Source organism: Globicephala melas, chromosome 3, assembly GCF_963455315.2.
Source record: "Globicephala melas chromosome 3, mGloMel1.2, whole genome shotgun sequence".
NCBI lineage: Eukaryota > Metazoa > Chordata > Mammalia > Artiodactyla > Delphinidae > Globicephala > Globicephala melas.
In genome coordinates, this window is record NC_083316.1 from 170025833 (window position 1) to 170046432 (window position 20600).

The 20600-nt window shown below is 58.3% G+C and overlaps 1 protein-coding gene across 3 annotated transcripts; it reads right to left on the reverse strand.

Annotated features, from left to right (window-relative positions):
* Nucleotides 1–19: 19 nt before the first annotated feature.
* Nucleotides 20–20506, reverse strand: LMNB2 (lamin B2). 3 transcript variants are annotated; one of them, XM_030845503.2, is made up of 12 exons: nt 20219–20506; nt 11748–11884; nt 7289–7445; nt 7081–7206; nt 5346–5516; nt 5100–5225; nt 4750–4970; nt 4381–4654; nt 4195–4302; nt 3560–3679; nt 3265–3378; nt 20–2653 (listed from the first exon to the last, which is right to left on the reverse strand). In XM_030845503.2, the coding sequence occupies exons 1-12, from the start codon at nt 20504–20506 to the stop codon at nt 2612–2614; spliced, it is 1884 nt and encodes a 627-aa protein (XP_030701363.1). In that variant the 3' UTR covers nt 20–2611. The 3 variants fall into 3 exon arrangements, with proteins under 3 accessions (XP_030701363.1, XP_060153413.1, XP_060153414.1); XM_060297430.1 differs by having other exon boundaries at nt 4195–4654; XM_060297431.2 differs by lacking the exons at nt 11748–11884; nt 20219–20506 and adding an exon at nt 8678–11730.
* Nucleotides 20507–20600: the final 94 nt, after the last annotated feature.

Consider the following 20600-nt stretch of genomic DNA (forward strand, 5'->3'; position numbering starts at 1 on the left):
CTCAGAGGGAGAATTTAAAACCAAAATGTTTATTGGAGTGTTGTATAAAAAAGTTTCCAGTCATAAAACGTGTATTACAAATCGGAGAAAACAAAAGACCACACGTTTGGCATGCATCATAAAAACCACCAACAGATCTCTGAAACGTGTCCAAACAGCCGAGTTCTTGAAACCGAGCCCACTAGCGTGTAGTGCTGATGATCCCTTTCGGGCTCAGAATTAAGACCTTTCCAGTAGCTTTAATGTCCTTGAGGAATGTCAGTCCCAGCTCGGATATGCTGATATAAATAGAACTGCTGGGTAGACGGTGTGGGTAAAAACGAGCCCAAGTCTGAGCTTGGCTGCTGTGGCAACAGCTGAGCGCCCAGACCGCGGGCGGGGAGCGGGGGGAGGCACTGGTGTCTCCCAGGGGTTGATTCCTGCCGGCCACATCCCCGGAGGCCGTCCCTCCCCAGGGCTGGGAAGAGTGGGTTTTCTCCGGAAGGGTGCTCCTCATCACATGACAGGGGCTTAGAAAAAAGAATCGCTTCTGCATCATTTTAAGTGGCTTAATGTTAAGTATGTTTAAGGACAAATGCAAATTCGATTTCCCAGGCCCTGGCTGACATTGTAACATTGGACTCTGCTCCGTGTTTTCAAATACTTGATTACCAATGACGGTCACCAGCCTCCAGCCACAAGTGGCCACCAGTCCAGTGCACCCTCCCCCCACCAGCCAAGGGCATCCCAGCGCCTGTCTGGGCCACTTCAGGCTCCACCCAAGATCTCAAGCAGGCAAGAAAATTCATCTGCTGGGAACAACCCCTACCAGTGAGCCTGGGGGCTCTGCAGGCACTAGGGCAGCCCTTGGGCTGTTTTTCAGGACCCCTGGGCCTGCAGGGAGGGTGGGGCCCTCTCCCTTCCTTCCTGTCCTCGAGCCCAGCCTGCAAAACTGCTTCAGCAATTCAGACCCCAAATTCCAGGACAGACCTCTGATCCCCAGAGACTCTCAAAATACCTTGAAGGATGTAGCCAGTGCAGTTCCCACTTGCTTGAGTGCCACCCAGCCCCACCCTCCCAGCATCTCATCAGGCTCCCCAGACCCTCACGCTCCCTCAGCTCCTGCTACTTCTGGGAGAAGGAAGACAGCCCGCGGTCCAGGGACTCAGGTGGCCACGGAAAGGTGCTCGGACTTAAAGCCAGAGTCTGCAGGGGATTCTAGACTCAGAAGCAGCTTAGTTTTGTCGGCCACTGGCACCTTCCCGGCCTGGGGCTCAGGCCTCGGGCCCCCGTCGCCATGATCGATTCCCAGGGAAAGGACGCAGGTGGGCTGCTCCCGGCCTGGGGTGGGGGCAGGCCACCTCCATGGCTCAGTATTGCGTCTTTTAAGACTTGAGCTGCGCTTACTGAAAGAAGTTTGCCGTCTGGGGCCTCAGAGCCCACAGAGACAGGCGCCCCAATGCCACCCCCTCGGGGGACTGTCCTGGTGACCCTGGCATACATGAGCCCCTGAGGTGGGATCCAGGCAATGTGTGTACTGACCGATGTAAAAAAATAAATATCCGTTAAAAAAATAACTTCTGTGTATCTACGTGGCAGAGGCGTCGAAGGTAAGCTGATGCAGGGAGGGGGCGGCCAGGCGGCCAGAAGCTGGACCGTGACATGGAGCCATCCCGTAGCGGTCAACTGGCCCGGGCAGGTCTGTCTCAGGAACACCATTTCAGCAAGAAGTTACAGAGGAAGCCGCGATATTAGTACATGCCCAAGAATACACGTGAGTCAGCGTGCCCTGTGCACAAGGCACGGAGTCGGAGCACGGGGAGTCCAGCGTCTCGCCCTGAAGTCACCCTCCTCCGACGGGAGGGTGGGAAGCGGTGGTTACAGGTGGACATCGTGCTGGAGCCCAAGGCATTTGTTTCCGAATTCGTCACACCTGTCCCCTCAAGGCTTACCTGAGGACAAGTCTTATAACGGATCCCCGTAAGGTGAGGAACTCAGCTGCAGAGAGCCCCAGAAGCGTGAGGCTCCAGCAGCCAGAGAGGGAGCCAGGAGGCCGACCCCACGCACCCCATTCCTGAGAGCAGAGCAGAAACTGTGACAAACCCCAAGCCCAGGCCTGACGGCAAAAGCCTGCGATTCCCTTGTTCTGGCGCTCGGCTGGCTGAGCCACCAAACTTCCACAGGGTGCCCCTTCCCCCCACCAGGTCAGAACCTGGATTCTAAATCTGGTTTTTTTAAAAGCTTAATAAAACAAACAACTATTGGATTCCTACGTGCAGTTCTGCTCTGTCCACCTCAGGCCTCCTCTCCCGCCCTGACCCCAGGCTGCAGCTGAGACCGAAGCGGTGGACGGGCCCCCTGGACTCCCAGCCCAAAGCCCGCTAGCCACTCGGCTCCTGGGCCCCAAACTCAACTGAAAGGTGAGAACGGGGCACTTAACACTCTGGACAGTGGTGATGAAGGGCCCAGGGAAACCCAGCAACAGGAAAGTTCAGCAGAGACCCACCCCCACGCTCTGGCAGTTCGCTTAAAAACTCTCTAGAAATGTACCAAGGACTAAAGAAGCCAACGATATAAAAATAGTTTTCAGTGGCCCTGGATAAAGAAAGACGTGTGACGAGGCATGTTCGGTTCACATGACGCGGCAGCCTCGAGAGGTGGTCCTCGGATCCCCCTGCAAGGAAGGACGGCACCAGTGAGGAGGCCAGGAAGGTGGCTGGTGGCCCCAGCCCCCTCCAGGAGGGGCTGGACAGGGGCAGGGCCTGAGCCACCATGAGAAAGCTCAGCTCCCAGCAAGATGACCCCAGCCTCAATGGTCCCTGTTCCAGAACCTTCCATGTCTCCCTCACCTCTGTTCTGAGCTACAGAACACGGTACAATTGTTTCAGACCCCGGAGCGTCTTGCACTTATATCTCATTCAGTGTGGTTCCTTGGCTCCCCACCTTCCCCCCAAAGCCATTATTAAGCCACCAGCACCCCACTCTGGAGGAAACGTGGTAACAGGGGGTTCGCTGAGAACCCTCGGGGCTCCACCAGAGTCACTTTGAGATGCAACAGGCTTTGAACACCCCACTCCCAGGGTGCCCGGGCCAGTACCCTAAGGTCCACACAACAAGCAAGCCCGGGAGGCGAGGGCAGCTGGCTCCATGGCCTGCCTCTGGCTGTGAGCTCTGCGGCCTGGCCGAGCCAGGGCGAGACCTGGGAGGTGCCCAGAGCAGCTGCGTAAACAGGGCCCACAGGCGTGTGCACGTGCGAGTGTGCGCGTGCCGCCTGGGAGCCTCTACCTGCTGATGGAAAAGATCCTCCTCTCCAAACTCGGCCGCCTCGTCCTCACCCTCCTCCCCGTCCTCGGCCTCCCGCGCCACCGAGGACTGCTTCACGGTTCTCATGGCCACTTCCTGTGCAAGACGACACAGCAGCTGCAGACGGCCACCCCAGGTGCTGGGGGCCCAGCCCACAGGCGAGGTTGTCAGGATGCTCGGCTGCCCAGGACCCGGCCCAAGCTGCGCTCACGTGCCCTGCTGGCCAAGTCCCCACCCCAGGAGGGACGCCAGGACCGAGGCAGAGGGAGGTGCTCACCTCCCCGTCAGCATTGACCAGGATGGTCCGGAAGCTCTCGCCCGTGCCCCAGCTGTTCTGGCTCTTCCACACGAGCGTTGACGGGGGGCTGTGAGCCACCCCTGCACCGGCTGCCCATACCTGGGGACACAGGAGGGCCTCCCGGTTAATGTCAGCTCCGGTCCCAGTGGCATGTACCACCAGCCGGCCCTCTATCACAGGCTCCCTCGATGCCCTGGGTGTTTAATCCTCCTGGCCCTACTGGGTCCTGGCTAGAGATGACAGTCACCAGGGTATGGTAGAAGAGACTGAGGTTCACAGTGACCAGGGCAAACGGGCCAGGCTGGAATCGGAAGCCCTAGAGTCCATGCCTATTGGCTGTCATGTGTCTCACCAGTGCCTGGACAGACAGCCCAGACAGCCTGGACTCAGCCCCACCTCCACCATGGACCCCCAGCACATCACTTAGGCCCTCCCAAGGGCTCCAGGGAAGCCCGGATGAAGAAACACTGGCACACAGGTGATCTGTGACAGCAGGCAGCTGTTCTCAGCGCCGGGGCTCCATCCCTGTAATGCTCTCCCCCTGCACCCCCGTCCCCCCACCCCATCCCAGCTGCACCTCACATCCTGCCCGCTCCCTCTCCGCAGCCACCTACCGTGACCGTCTGGCCGGCCCGCAGCACATACTTCGGCGTGAACTTGTAGGCGATCTCCTCCCCTTCTAGGATCTGCCTCTTGATCCTCCAGTTGCCCAGAGACTGATCCTGGCAAAGGGGACGGGCGTTGGCCCACGTCTCCGAGAAGACCCAGCGGGCTCCCCACGGGTTGGGTGGGGGCCTCACCTTGTCCGAGCTGTTCTTCAGCTGCACGAACTTGCCCTCTAGGTCGATCTCCTCGATGCTGATGCTGCCCGAGGCCGAGGCCTGCTGGGCCAGGCGGAAGCTGCTGCTGCTGGAGCCGGTGCCGCTGGAGCCCGTGCCCAGCGGCTCCTCCACCTCCAGCCGCTTCCGCTTGCTGCGGCCCAGGCGCCCGGACACGGACACGCTGCTGCCGCTGCTGCTCGATGTGGCCCGCGAGATGGTGATGCGCGATGACGGGCTGGGGGACAGCTTCAGCCTGGGGGGCGGGGTCGCGGGGTGCCTGGTGACTCAACCCGCCCGGCCCGGGACAACACGCTCGCCTCACCCCCACCCCCGCCGCGCCGCGCCCACCTCTCCTCCTCGCCCTCCAGGAGCTTGCGGTAGGCGCTGATCTCCATGTCCAGGGCCAGCTTGACGTCCAGCAGCTCCTGGTACTCGTTCAGCTGCTGCTGCATCACATCCCGCATCTCCGTCATCTCCCGCTCCTTGGCGTCCAGCATCTTCCGGAACTTGTCCCGCTCCCCGGCCACGGTCTCCTCCAGCTCCCGGATCCGGTCCTCGGCCGCATTCGCCTGGGGCGGGGTCCACGCGCGTCACAGGGGGAAGCCCGGCCACCTCCGGGCCTCTTCCCCGCACCGACGACAGCGGTAGGGACGACGGGACGGGGCCTGAGGAGGGGTCAGGGGGCTCTGGCCAGTCACCTGCTTCTGGAGGCCGGAGAGCTGGTAGCTGAGGGACTCAACCCGCATGCGGGCCTCCTTAAGCTCCTCCCGAGCGGCGCTGGCGGCCTTGTCGTTCTGGTCGGAGCTCAGCTTGGCGTTGTCCAGCTGCGGGGACACGAGAGTGCGTGAGAGCCCGAGAAAGCCCGCGCGGGGCTGGGTGGGGCTGGGCGGGGCTGGGCGGGGCTGGGCGCGGCACCGGTGGGGCAGGGCGGGGCACACGCGCACTTTGGCCTGGTAGGTCTGCTCCAGCTCCAGGCGGTACAGCCGCACTTGCTCATCGTGCTGCGCCCGCAGCTCCTCCAGTGCCTGGGCCATCTTGAAGTCATACTCCTGCTGCCGGCTGCTGTCCACCTCCACCAGGCGCCGCTCGTGTCGCCGTCGCGTCTCCCGCACCTCCTGGGGACACAGCCGCGCGCTCACTGCCCCGGCCTGCTCACCAGCGTCCTGGACCCACCAGGGGCTGGACCGAGGACACGGTTCACAACCACTGAAGAGCGGCTGCCCAGCGTCTCCCAGCTGACGGCCAATCAACACACGTGCCCCTTCACACATGGGAGCAACACTCAGTAATGAAAAGGGGTGAAGCCCTGACACTCGCTACAACGTGGATGGACCCTGAGAACACGAGAGAAGTGAGAGAAGCCAGACACAGGACACGCAGCGTGTGATTCCACTGACGGAAACGTCCAGAACAGGCAGATCCACTGACACAGAGAGTGGGTTCGTGGTTGTCAAGGACTGGGGAGGGGGATGCAGTGACTGCTGATGGGGACGGGGCTTCTATTGGGGTGATGGAATGTTCTGGAATTAGATAGAGGTGATGGTTACACAATACTGTGAATGTGCTAAATTTCATTAAATTAATTGTATACTTTAAAATAGTTTTGTTATATTAAAAAAAACTGGAACGCTAATGGTAACGGGTACAGTTTCTTTTGGGGGGTGACAGAATGTTCTGGAATTAAGCAGTGATGGCTGCACAGTTCTGTGAATGGACTAAAAATCCAGTCTAAATTGTAAACTTTGAAAGATTTCTGGTATGGGAATGTTTCAATAAAGCTGTTATTAAAAAAAAGAATTCCTGATGGAGCCCATCCCGGGTGTCTGAGGTCCGAGACAGGACAGCAGTGGGTCGAGACAGTGACCAGCTGACAGATGCCCCAGCCACATGTGCCAGGAGTTGACCAGACAGCGGTGGAGTCAAGGGCACAGGGGGCAGCCCCAGAGCTCAGGGCCTCAGACGAAGCTCACTCCACAGACCTCAGTCACTCATCTCTGGCACCGGTTTGTGGAACAATAGGAACTGTTTCTAAAGAAAGTCAAGCATTTACAAAGGAGTGTGGTGGACCCTCAGCAGAATGCCCACCCGCCCCCAGGCCCACCTCAGGGACCCCCCCCGCCCCCCCCCACGTGGCCTCCTCACGGGATCCCTGACAGATGTGAGCTGCTTCTTGGCGCCCCTGGCCGCTCTGGCTAGAGCGGGGCCTGGCTGGAGCTGGAAGCCGCTCTGTGGCTGCATGGGCACCCTTCCCGCCAGCACTCTTCCAGAGCAGTGAGCGTGGGAAGTGGCCCGGCCCCCAGGGTTCTGTTCTGCACCACGACAGCACAACGGGCTGTGATGAGGTGGGAGGGCCCGGGGAGCCCCGAGGCCCAGCGATGAGGAGGCGGGGGAGGGTCTGCAGGGGGCTGAATTGCGGCCCTCCCAAAAGGTGTGCCCATGTCCTGGTCCCCAGAACCTGTGAGTGTGACCTTCCTGGACAAAGGGTCTTTGCAGATGTGATTAAGGGTCTCAAGACCATCCTGGATTACCCGGGTGGCCCTAAGTCTGAGGACGAGTGTCCTCGGAAGACACAGATGAGCAGGGGAGAGACAGAGAGTGACGGCCACGTGACGACAGAGGTGGGCATCAAGGTGACGTGGGAAGGAGGGAGCACCCCGGTTCCGCCGGGTGGGGCCCCACCTCCTCAAAGACGTCCTTGCGGAAGGCCAGCTCCTCCTGCAGGCTCTGGCAGCGGTTCTCCAGGTCCACGCGCATCAGCGTCTCCTTCTCCAGCTGCTTTTTGGCCACTGCGTGCCCATCCTCCGCCTGAAGACGTGGGACAAGCAGCTGGTGACGCTGTCTGCCTCAGCAGGCGGTCCTTGGGGGCCTGCAGCCCACCCACAGCTACCTTGGCCAGCTGGGCCCTCAGCTCCACCACGTCGTTCTCCAGGGCGCGCTTGTCGCTGAGAGCAGCGGCCAGCTCTGCCTCACTCTGGTGGAACACGGACTCCAGGTCCTTGACGCGGCCCTGGGCCACCGTCAGCTCGCCCTCCCTCTTCTTTGCGCTGAAAGTCAGGGGCAGAAGTTAGCAGGCAGCCCCGATGCCCAAGGCCAACTTCACGTCTGCCTCTGGGCCCCGGGTCCCGACCTAGCATCCCTCTCAGTAACACGGCCTCACCTCTTGGCACCAAAGGTGCCCCATCTTCAAACACACTCTGTATCAGGGGGACCCCGCCAGCCGCTCAAAATAACCCTCAAGACGTGGGTTTTCATGTCCTTTTCCAAGACTTTTGGGCACAGGAAGGGTCATTTAGAGGAGAACTCTGATTTTTTTTTTAATGTATTATTTATTTACTTTTTTTTTTTTTTTGGCCACGCCATGCGACTTGCAGGATCTTAGTTCCCTGACCAGGGATCGAACCCGCACCCTTGACAGTGAAAGTGTCAAGTCCTAACCACTGGACGACCAGGGAATTCCCTGTGTATAATTTATTAAAGTAACAAATTAAAACCTCGGCCTGGGGCTTCCCTGGTGGCGCAGTGGTTGAGAGTCCGCCTGCCGATGCAGGGGACACAGGTTCGTGCCCCGGTCCGGGAAGATCCCACATGCCGCAGAGTGGCTGGGCCTGTGAGCCATGGCCGCTGAGCCTGCACGTCCGGAGCCTGTGCTCCACAACGGGAGAGGCCACAACAGTGAGAGGCCCGTGTACCGCAAAAAAAAAAAACAAAAAACCTCGGTCTTTGAAAAGTCGATCTCATTTGTAAACTTAAGCTATTTTAGGCGGGCTTGCCCAGCTTCTAACAGACAATTATCTCCAACATGAAATATTTAAGATGCCAAACAGACTTTTCTAACACACAACTCTTAAAAAAGGGGGAACATTTCTGAACGCTGCTCTAAATCTCCTTGGGGTTGACAGCTTGCCCACTTCCCCACCAAGGAACTGAAACTGCCTGGCAGCAGGGGGGACAGCCAGGGTCTCTCCCAGTGAGCACTGCAAGAGGTGGAGCAGCAGCCCTGGCAGCCCACCCCCTTCCCTGGTCCTGACAACCACAGACGTCCCCAGGACCATGCCCGGTGTCCCCTGGGGGCCAGACCACCCTGGGTGACAACCACTGGCAACACCACACCAGTTCGAGGGGACGGGGCAGAAAGTCCGGTGACTTCGGCCTCCAGGCCGACCCCGTCCTCACAGGAGCTCTGTGCGGGTGTTGCACGATGGCCTCTATGAGGGTCTGGGGGCTTGCAGCCCACACTCCTGAGCTTAAGCCACACAGTCCCGGTTCTTCCACTCACGGCGTGGGGCTGCAAATCCCGCATCCCTGGAGGGTTTGGGGAAACTAGAACCATCTGACACATCATTCCTGAAGACCAGCTTCATGAAAAGACCGTCCTCACACTAGAGATACATCTGCCAACACCCCTGTCTCCGTGGAGAACTTTCTCATAGGTGCAGACAGCAGTGTAACGTGCTGCCCTCAGCCGAGACCGGCGCGGTCCGAGGCTGGATGAAGCAGGAGGGGACGGGTGTGTGCGGGGCAGGAGCTGCTGGGCGTGGCCCTTGAGCCGGAGCCGTGAAGCCAGGGGCTGGGCCTCGTCTTTGGCAGGATCGGGGCGTCGGGCAGAGCAGAGTGCAGAGGAGTGAGGTGAGGCGCGCAGGCAGGTCAAGGTCAGCCACAAGGTGAGGGCGACAGCAGCAGAGGGATCAGGAAACGTGACAGATTTCTAGACGTCTTCACCCCATGCTAGGGCTCTGCAGAACGACACAGAATGGTCCAGAAAGCAGGGGTGCCAGCAGCCCTCACTGGCTTACGTGCCTGCTTCTTAACAGCTTCCAGGCGCGAAAGCAGATTCCTCCCCTGGAGCCCTAATTCCGGGAGGATTAGGCGGGAGCACCCGGCCTGTCAGTCCTCCACTTGACCACCTGCGTTTCCATCATCACAGTTTTCGCGATATATTTGGTAGGAAAAGAAAAGCACTGCTGTAACCTGTCAGGAGGTTCACCTTGCTCGCTGTCACGTGTCACCCACACCTGTCTGTGAGGGCTGCGAGCCGAAGAGCAGGAAGCGAGGCTGTTGGGCAAAGCACCTGTGGATGTGAGTGCCCACAGCCCGGGAAGCTTTCCTCCCAGAGCAGGGGCCAAAGCAAAAGCCACCAGCCCGGGTGCCCGACGGCGGACACAGCTGCTACCCTAAGCTGTCGCAGGAGCCTGGAACACGGCGGAGGGGCTGGGACGGCATCACGACACAGGTGCCATCGATGACCAGGCTCGAGGTCAGGAAAGCCTTGTGTTGTCTGACGGCGTCCACCTTGAGTTTAAATTTAAAAAGGTGGAAAAGAAATGCACCAGGTTGGCCTCGGAGATTCTGTCTGGGCAGAGGCTCATGGAGACTTTCATTTTTCTCTTGAAATTAAATGCATTATCTGCTTTCTCGCCAGGGAGTATCTATGACTCTGATAAGCAGAAAGAAACGTGACCTCTCGGCCCAGACAAGGAGCAACACGCAGGTTAAAGGTGTCTGGGAGGTTCAGGGCCTGAGAGGGGCCGGGGGAATTCCAGAATTCTCCTAATCTTCTCCAAGAAGCTCAAGTCCCTTTTTAATTAAAAAATGTAATAAATTAGGAATTCCCTAGTGGTCCAGTGGTTAGGACTCCGCGCTTTCACTGCCGAGGGCGTGGGTTCAATCCTCGGTCGGGGAACCAAGATCCCGCAAGCCGGGAGGTGTAGCCAAAAGGGAAAAAAAAAAAAAAGTAATAAATTGATGGGATATCCAGTTTACCTGGCTGTTTTAAAAGTATACAGATTGCCTTTGCTGCTCATCAAAGACCAGGTGACTACACTGTGCGGGTCTGTCTCTGGGCTCTCTGTTCTCTTCCACGGAGGAACCAGAAACACATCACCAAGTGACAGAAGACAGTCTGAGAAGGCAACACACAGTGATTCTAACTCCAGGACATTCTGGAAAAGGCAGAGCTATGTGGGGACAGTAAAAGGATCCTTGGGAAAAAAAAAAAGGATCCTTGGTTTCCAGGGGTTGGGAGAAAGCACGAGTCAGAGGAGCACAGGGGATTTTCAGGGCAGTGAAACTACTCTGTGTGATACTGTGATGGTGGACGCGTGTCAGTGTACATTTGCCCAAACCCAGAGACTGCAGGACACCAACGGAGAACCCCTATGTCAACTACAGACTTCAGCTAAGAAGAATGCATTAATATTGGCTCTTCGGGCTTCCCTGGTGGCGCAGTGGTTGAGAGTCCACCTGCCAATGCAGGGGACACGGGTTCGTGCCCCGGTCCGGGAAGATCCCACATGTCGTGGAGTGGCTGGGCCTGTGAACCATGGCCGCTGAGCCTGCACGTCCAGAGCCTGTGCTCCGCAACGGGAGAGACCACAACAGTGAGAGGCCCGCGTACAGAAAAAAAAAAAAAAAATTGGCTCTTCAATCGTGACAAGGCGGCACACCCATTACTGCAAGGTGGTCATCATCGGGGACCCTGGAGAGGGATTTGGGGAAACCTGTACTTTCCACTCATTTTCCTGTAAACCTAAAACTGTTCAAAAACAAAAACAAAAAAATCTCTATTAATAATAATTTAGAAGTCTACTAATTAGAAAAAAATGAAAAAGAACCCTGCAAACGTGAAGGTGGCAGTCAGCTGCTGCTGGGACTATGAATGGGGACTGGAGCCCGGGTCCAGGCCTCAGTCCTGGTCCCTGCCACGCCAAGGGACCATGGATGACTCCTCCCCACACCTCATCCTCGGCTTCCCCTCTAACCGGAGTTGATGCCAGCCAGGACCTGCTGGGGTAGCCGTCAGCAGGGAGGAGATCTGGTGTCCCTCACAGAGTCCTTTATCTAAACACTCCACGAGTTTACATCACTTTATTCCTTCTGCTACCATCACCACCAGCACCGCCTTGTCCTCCAAATTTCCTGAGCCTTCTACTCGGGAGCAGGTGGGAGACGGTGCTCAAGAACGGGAAGAGAAGGTCACCCGCCGCCCCCGGCTTCCCCGGCTGGGCTCTGTGACCTGGGGCACCCCTCCTCTGGGGAAGGGGAAAGGCACAGGGCTACCAGCTACCAGGGATTCAGTCCCAGGAGAGCTGCTGGGTTTTAACTCTTCCTGGGGCCAAATTATATTGGGGGATAAAGGCTCTAGACGGGGCGGCCAGAGGGCCAGGCCACAGAGGCCGCACCCACCCACCCAGCGGCCCCCAGAACCCACACGGCCCGCTCCCAGGAGGGCTGCCCGAGCCGGGGGCCCCGCTCAGACGGGAGCCGCCACCTCGCACAGGGCAACAACCCCTGCCCCGGGCCCCTGTGCGCCCCAGAATCAGGTGACATCGTGCCGGCTGCAGCCCCACCTCTTGTTGGCTTCCTCCAGGTCGGCCCTCAGCTTCCCAGTTTCGATCTGCAGCCGGGCTCGGTCCCGGGCCGTCTCGTCCAGCACCCGGCGGGCATCAGCCAGCTCTGCCTCATACAGTGTCTTGATGCCGCTCACCTGGGGGGACAGCCAGGCCGAGGTGAAGCCCACCCTTCCCCACCAACACGGCTCCCGCTCACCCCGACACTGCCCCACCTGCCCCGGGCCACACCAGCCTGTCCAGGTCACTGGTCCCCATCACTGCCCGCCGCTAGGCCGCACCTGCCAGCTGGGCACACACCTCAGGTCTCCCATCAGCCTCCCTGCCCCGCGCCAAGGGGCACAGGGCCGTGAGCGTGTTTACAAATATCTGGAACCAACAGGACAGTGAGACACCACCTCCCCCCCACGAGGATGGCTACCGTGGAAATGACAGTCGAACAAGTGCTGGTGAGGTTAGGGAGGAATCGGCACCTCCACGCACGGCCAGGGGATTAAAACTGTACAGCCACCACGGCAGACAGTCTGGCATTTCCTCAGATGGACAAACAGAGCAACCACCAACCCAGCAATTCCACCCCCAGGAATCTACCCGGGAGAAATAACACACATCTTACACAAGACCCAGGCGCATGCGTTCACAGCCCCATCACTCCTCATGGCCCCAACGTGGGAACAACCCAAATGCCCATCAGCAGATGACAGATAAACAGAATGTGGTCCCTCCACACATGGGAGCACCACTCAGTTGTGAGAAAGGGTGACGCCCTGACACTCACTCCAACGTGGACAGACCCTGAGAACACGATGCTCAGTGAGAGAAGCCAGACACAGGAGGACACACGGTGTGTGATTCCATCGATGGGAAACGTCCAGAACAGGCAAATCCCCAGGGACAGACAGTGGGTTCATGTCAAACGACTGGATGAGGGTGAGGGGGTGACCACTAATGGGGCCGGGGCTTCTTTTTTTTTTTTTTTAGTGCAATTCTGTTTTGTTATGTTTTTTTTGAGATATAGTTGATGTACGATATTATATAAGTTTCAGGTATATGACAGTGATTCGCAATTTTTAAGGGTTATACTCTATTCATAGTTACTAAAAATATTGACTATACTCCCTGTGTTGTCCAATATATCCTTGCAGCTTATTTACTTCATACATAACGGTCTGTTCCTCTTAATCCCCTACCCTATCTTGCCCCTCCCCAAGAAGGGGTTTCCTTTGGGGAGATGGCTGCACAGCTCTAAATATATTAACCACTCCTGAACTTAGAGCAGAGTTTATCTGGGTGAACTGCATGAGACGGGAATTATACCTCAATAAAGTGGTTAAAACACTTTTGGGAGCTGACACAGAAGGCAGAGGGTGACAAGGCAGCTGGCTTTGAAAGTGGCACCATTTCCCACAAAACTACAACAGAGCAGTGAGTGTCTGTGACATGGGTCAGAGGTCAACTTAAGGCCTGGGAGGGTCACTCCCCTCCCTTGCACAGGAAAGGCCCCTGAGCTGACGAGGCTCAGGGGAGCTGCCAAGGACCTGCCACTGGGTTGGGTGACCACCATCCCCGTTTGCCTGGGACCGAGGGGATTCCAGGATGTGGGATTTTTGAGGGTTCAAACCGGAATGTCCCAGGCAGGTCAGAACAAATCCAGAAGAGGTGGGATTTAATAGCCAGTCTGATCTCAGACTCCCACCCTCTCCGGCTGGGGCCTGGCTCTCCCACCTCAATCCAGCACTCCTGGTCATTTCATCCCACAGGTAGGGGGGGTATGGGCTCTTAGCCCCATTTCACAAATGGGGAAACTGAGGCACAGGACAGCACACTGCCCTCTCCTGACCTGTCAAGGTACGGGGCAGAGCAGTCCGCTGGGGGCAATTCCGAGAGGGGGACACGCAGGGGATGTTTCTCTGCCCTCTCTCCCCGCCCATCCAGTCACCTTCCAGAACTTTCCTAACCCCAGTGGAGGGCCTGGCACCTAGACAGGGATCTCAGACAAGCTCTCCGGCCCCACAGGCTGGGTTCCTACAGGGTACCTGTCTCTCCAGCCTCCCCTCATGGCACGAGGGGCGCAGATGGACCAACATGACAGAACATCAAGGTGAGATCAGAACAAACTGTTGGGGCTCAGGGGGCAGGAAACCCAGCACGAGATCCTGCCTGTACGCCTGATGCTTATCCACAGTGGACGTCAGCATTAATTTCGACTTTTGAAATATCCCATTAAGATACCACTCATGGGGACTTCCCTGGTGGTCCAGCGGTTAGGACTCTGTGCTTCTACTGCAGTGGGTGCGGGTTCGATCCCTGGTTGGGGAAGTTCCATGTACCACGCGGGGCGGCCAAAAAAAAAAAAAAAAGGTACCACTCACACCCCTAACCCGGCCTGCCCATGAGAAAACACCAGATGAATCCCAATGGGGACACTCCTGTCCCCACCTCACAGCTGCCAGGGCCCCAGGAACCAGGAAAGGTGGGGAACCAGCACATCCCACAGGGGCCCAGGAGATGGGAGACCTGGATGTCACAGGGGTCCTGAGGGGTCCTGGGGCAGAGAGGATGGTGGGTCAGCTCAGGAGATCTGAGCAAAGCTAAAGTGATGCAGCACTGTCGGAGAGCAAGCTGTGAGACACACTGACGTGAGATGCTGATGGGGACCCAGTACCGCCCTCAACCTTTGTCTATACACCTAACACTGACCCAAGAAGTAAGCTCGAGGGGCTTCCCTGGTGGCGCAGTGGTTAGGAATCTGCCTGCCAATGCAGGGGACAGGGGTTCAAGCCCTGGTCCGGGAAGATCCCACATGCCGCAGAGCGACGAAGCCCGTGCGTCACAACTACTGAGCCTGCGCGTCTGGAGCCTGTGCTCCGCAACGGGAGAGGCCGCGACAGTGAGAGGCCCGCGTACTGCGATGAGGAGTGGCCCCCGCTCACCGCAACTAGAGAAAGTCCTCGCACAGAAACGAAGACCCAACACAGCCAAAAATAATTAATTAATTAATTTTTTAAAAAAAGAAGTAAGCTCGAGCAATTCAAAATACATCGTGCGTTCATCTCTGTGAGCGAGAACGTGGGCGTCCCACTAGACTCCGTGCCCAAGGCGAGGGCCTCACTTGTCCTAGGCCATCTTGGGTGACTCTCGGGGGTCTTGTTAAAGAGCAGGCAGACCTCAGGGACACAGAGGGTCCCGTTCCAGACCCCTGCAATAAAGCGAGTATCACAATAAAGCGAGTCATACGAATTGTTTGGTTTCCCAGTAGATATAAAAGTTATACACAAAAGGACTTCCCTGGTGGCACAGTGGTTAAGACTGTGCTCCCAATGCAGGGGGCCCAGGTTTGATCCCTGGTCAGGGAACCAGATCCCACATGTATGTTGCAACTAAGAGTTCATATGCCACAACTAAGGAGCCCGCCTGCCGCAACTAAGGAACCGACATGCCACAACTAAGGAGCAGGCAAGCTGCAACTAAGGAGCCTGCCTGCTGCAACTAAGACCCGGCACAACCAAATAAATAAATAAAATAAATAAATAAATTTTTTTTAAAAAAAGTTATGCCCAGGGAATTCCCTGGCGGTTCAGTGGTTAGGACTCTGCACTTTCACTGCCAAGGACGTGGGTTTGATCCCTGGGAATGGATCTTTATCCCACAAGCCGCATGGCTCAGCTAAAAAAAAAAATTTATGCTCACACTATCCTGCAGTCTATTGACTGTGCAATAGCCTTGCAAAAAAAACAATGCACAGCCCTTATTTAAAAATACCCTATTAGGACTTCCCTAGTGGCGCAGTGGATAAGAATCCACCTGCCAATGCAGGGACATGGGTTTGATCCCTGGGCCGGGAAGATCCCACATGCCGTGGAGCAACTAAACCTGTGAGCCACAACTACTGAAGCCCGCGCGCCTAGAGCCCGTGCTCCGCAACAAGAGAAGCCACTGCAACGAGAAGCCCACACACTGCAGCGAAGAGTAGCCCCTGCTCGCTGCAACTAGAGAAAGCCTGTGCGCAGCAACGAAGACCCAACACAGCCAAAAAAAATATAAATAAAAATTTTTTTTTAATTTTTTAAATTAAAAAAAATAAAAATACTTTATTGCTAAAAAATGCTGTCACCTGAGCCTCAGCAAGTTGTAATCTTTTTGCAGTAGTAACATCAAAGGTCACTGATCACAGATCACCATAACAAATAACACAAATGAAGAAACTGGAAATATCTGGAGAAAGATCAAAACGTGACACAGAGACCTGAAGGGAACAGACTTGCCCAAGGCAGTGTTGCCACAGACCTTCAATTTGTAAAAATGCAGTGTCTGTGCAGCGCAATGACCCGAGATGTGTCTGTGCTCGGTTCTCACAGCGTTTTGGGCATGTGCGCGCATGTGCACACCCATCTGTGTGTCTTAGTAAGGCAATCCTCTACAGCCAGGACTGCAAACTCAGGCCCAGGCGCCAAAATTCCAGCCCACCAGCTGTTTTTGTCCAGCCTGTGGGACTAAAATGGTTTTTATGTTTTCAAATTGGCTGGGTGAACAAAAAGAAAAAGGTATCTCATGACACAGGCACCCATATGAAGTGCACATTTCAGTGTGTATACATAAAGCTTTATTGTCAGGCAATCTGCGCATTCCTCCATGTACTGCCCGGGGCAGCTTCCCCACCACAAAGGCCGAGCTGAGTGCTCAAGCCTGAAACCATCAGCCCACAAAGCTGAGAACAACTCCAGCCCTTTCCAGAAAACATCTGCCGAACCCAATCGACAGCACTGGGACGATGGAGAAAATTCTATCTAGAGGAGGACGCGCAGATGGCCAATGTCACAAAGGCTCTTTCAACCAGTGAACAGGGGTTCTCCGGGCAGGCCTGTGCCTCCCTGCACTGTGACACTTGGGACAGTCCTGTGGGAGCCCCGGGCACAGCTTGGGCCTTTAGTTCTGTCTTTTCCGGCCGGTGCGGAACGATCGCCGAGCTTGAGGAATCCCAGCAAGTGTGCTGCCGTGGAGCAGCAGGGCTCGCGTCACCCGACGTGGCCTTTTCCTGGGGCCCCAGACTTACCCTGTGAGGACCCGCCTGCGTCCCAGGGATTGAGAACCACAGCCAAACACCGGCCCTCCCCAAACTCCCAGAGCCCAGCTCAGCTCTTGCTCCCGGGGTCCACCTGGGGAGCACCCTCCGACCCCCGCAGCAATGGGACACCTGGGCCGCAAGGGGGAAGAAAGCGAAGCCCAGAGGAACTCAACATCCGATGCGGAGGCTCCCCGGAGAACCCCCCTCCCTCCCTGGCCCACTCCTGCCCCCTCAGCACCCATGATCCTTCTCAAACAGAAATCTGGCCAGCCCCCAGCCTCCCAGAAACCCTCCAGTGACATCTGCACGTGGCATTCGCCCCATTACCGCTCACCCGGCCAGAAGATGCATCATCTGACTTCCGATGGGAAAGGCTAGAGTCTACAAGTGGCCAGCCCAGGCTTGTGGATGGGAATCTGACTTTTTACCTTATGCCCCTGGACCCTTCGGATTGATTACAAGCACACAGTGTGCTCACAACATTTTAAACTGCATCATCACAGGATTCCTTAAGTGGCTTCTCAGCCTTGACACTAATGGCATTTGGGGCCAGATCATCCTCTGTGGGGGACCCTCCTGGGCTCTGCGGGGTGTGGAGCAGCATCCCTGCCCCCCCCCAAGTGTGACAACCACAGATGTCCCCAGCCATCACCCAGTGTCCCCTGGGGGCAGATTCCTTCCAGGTGAGGAGCTGCGGAACAGGTAAAGTGCCCTCTGGGAGGCCTGACACACCACGCCCCCCACGCCCTCCGTGCCTCATCCCGCCCGCTCCAGCCTGAGCCCTGGCGGCTCCCTGAACCTGCCTGGCCCGCCCATCAAGCCCCGCCCCTCCGTAACCCTGGCCACTTGCAGGCCACTTGCAGGTCACTCGCGCCACCCACATGACCACACCACCTCTTGCTCCAGCAGGTTACCGGCTCTCTCCACTGTCCAGCTGAGAGGGGCATTTGTCATCTCACCCCCAAGCTCTAGGACAGCAAGCTAGTGGGAACTCCCCACTCCCGCTGCAAACACTCCTGTCACCTGGGTGGCCCCAGATCTTGAGCACAGCCCTGGGGGATGCTCACCGTGGGGCTGGGCTCCCCTGCATCCCAACCAGCCTCGGCAGCTGCCCAGACACATCCAGTTCCCCAGGCCCTGCCCCTGCATGCACTCTCGAGCACAACATCCATCCAGCGGGGTCCAGCACCCCACGTCCATCAGGCCCACTAGGCTGCCACCCCCAAAGGTCAGCACGGTGGTTCAGCCCGCAGGTGGGACAAGAGGCTGGGGGGAATGATCCCGGGCGCTGACCAGCCTGGCAGGGGGGACCTGGGCCTGCATCCCGAGGACGTGCACGCACTGCTGAAGCAGGTGGCCGCGCTCTGAGTCGGACCACTCCAGCCCCATTGCACAGACAACAAAACCAAGGCTCTGGGAGGCTGAGTGACCTGCCCAAGGTCACAAATTAAAAGCAGGTTTGGATCCCGAGCCTTAATCCAATCTCAGGCAACCTGATACAGCCCCACCAGCCACCAAGCTTCTACCCCCCTGGATGCCCAAGCCACACCTTCTGGGACCATCCCTACCCTAGGGACCATCACAGGGACAACAGAACCCACGGGATCCTTCACTTCATCGCTTTTATTCTACAAAACAAATGTGAACTCATTGTGGCCCCACAAACAAGCCCCCAAAGTAGGTATTTATTATTATTTCCAATTTACAGAAGAGGCACTGAGCCCAGAGAAGTTAAGTGATTTGCCCAAGATCACAGAGGGTACGTGGCTCCCAGAAATGACCCCCCCACCTCCCCAGCCCCCTGAGGCTCTCCTCCCAGAAGTCAGTCACTGGGCCCATTCTCCGGAGTGGGAGGCCAAGGCTCAGAGCGCTAAGTGCCAACTTCAGACCATGACTCTTGCACGGGGCCCACAGGGGAACCACATGGCGGGCATCCCTCCCCCTTATTCTGAGGACCTGCCCTGGGGTTGGGGGGGGGCGCCAGTGGGAGAAAAGGAGGGCACTAGGTTGGCAGCCAGTCTGGACACACCCCACCCAGGACCCCCAGACACCAGCCCTCACATCCCCTTAGGGGACAGGGCTTGTCCAGCCCCTTATCCCTCAGTCTGCACCAAAACTTCCCGCTGGTTCCCCAAGAACTCATGCCTCCCCCTCCCCTCACATCCCCCAGGACAGGGCAGGGGCTACCAGACTACTAGGCTCCTGCTAACCAGCCAAGGGGTCCCAGGGCCCAACTAAGGGCCTCCCAAATTTCCCATGGGACCTGGGAGACATCAGATTCCCCCCCTCTGACCCCCGCCCACCCCAGGCCCCGGTAAAAGACCGAACCTCCTGCCTAACCCCACCCCAATCACCGAACTCCCCAGGATTCATTACAGGACCCCTGCAAAGTTCCAAGGAGAACTGAGACCACTGACTCACCCCAGAGACCCCCCTGAGACCCCCCACCCCTCCTCAGGACCCCCTCAGAGGGTCTGAGCCTCCCAGTCTCCCCAGAGACCCGAGAACCTCCTCCATTTTCTCCTAGGACACCCGAACACCCAGACACATCCCTCAAGACTCCCCACAACTCCCTTAGGGGTGGGGTCCACCCTGGCTCACACCCCATCACTCAGGGGCCCCCTAGAACTCCCCGAATCCCTTGGTGGGCAGAGCCTGCCCCATCTCCCCTTGCCCAGGCAGGCCCCCCCCTTCACTTCCCCAGGCACAACACCCCCAAGGTCCCCTGGGGATCCCTCAGAGGAGGGGACCTGCCCAGTCTGCACCCCTCACTCAGGCCAACCCCCCTCAGGGGACTGGTCAGCCCCAGACTCATGGGATCCGTGAAACACCCAGGAGACCCCCGGTGGGTGGGGACCTGCTCCAGGGTGCACCCTCACTCGGGGCCCCCCAGATACCCTGGGGACCCACCAGAGGACGGGACTCGCCCTAGTCTGCACGTTTCTCAGGGGATCACTCGGGGGGCGGGGCCGGCGCCAGTCTCCACCTCTCGTACGGGGAGCGGGGGTAGAAACCCCCGGGGAATCCCTCGTGAACGTCCGTTCTGGCCTCTACCCCTCACTCAGGCCCCCCGAACCTCCCCGGGGACTCTCAGAGACAGAAGCCCGCCCCGGCTTGCACCCCTCACTCGAGGGACCCCGAGATCTCCCCACACCCCTCGATGGGCGGGGCAGGAAACAGTCTCCACCTCTCGCACTGGTGGGGTCCCCGAAACCCGCCGGGGACACTCACAGGCCGGGGCCCAACCAAGCGTGCGACCCTCGCCGGGGCCCCCGAAGCCCCCTGGGGACGCCTCGGTGGGCAGGGCCCGCCCCAGTCTCCCCCTCTCGCAGGGGCGTCCCCGAAGCCCCCCGGGGACCTTGAGAGCCCGGCCCGCCCCAGCGAGAGCCCCCGGCGCAGCGCCCACCTCGCGCGTGGTCACCTCCTCCCGCTCGGAAATCTTGAGCTGGAGCCGGTCGTTCTCCAGCTCGAGCGCGCGGACGCGGTCGATGTAGTGCGCCAAGCGGTCATTGAGCTCGCGCAGCTCCTCCTTCTCCTGCAGCCGCGACAGGCGCGTGGGCGACAGCGGCGTGGCGGGCCCGCCCGCGCGGCCGGGCGGCGGTGTGGCCATGGCGGCTGCGGCGGCGGCGGAGGCGGCGGCGGCGGCTCGGGGTCCGCGCGGCTCGGAACGGCGGCCGCGGCTCGGCGGGCTCATTCAATCCGACCCGCCGACCAAGATGGCGCCCGCAGCCCGCCGCCGCCGCCGCCGCGGGGCAGCCTGGAACTTGTAGTCCGGCCGGCGCCGCGCG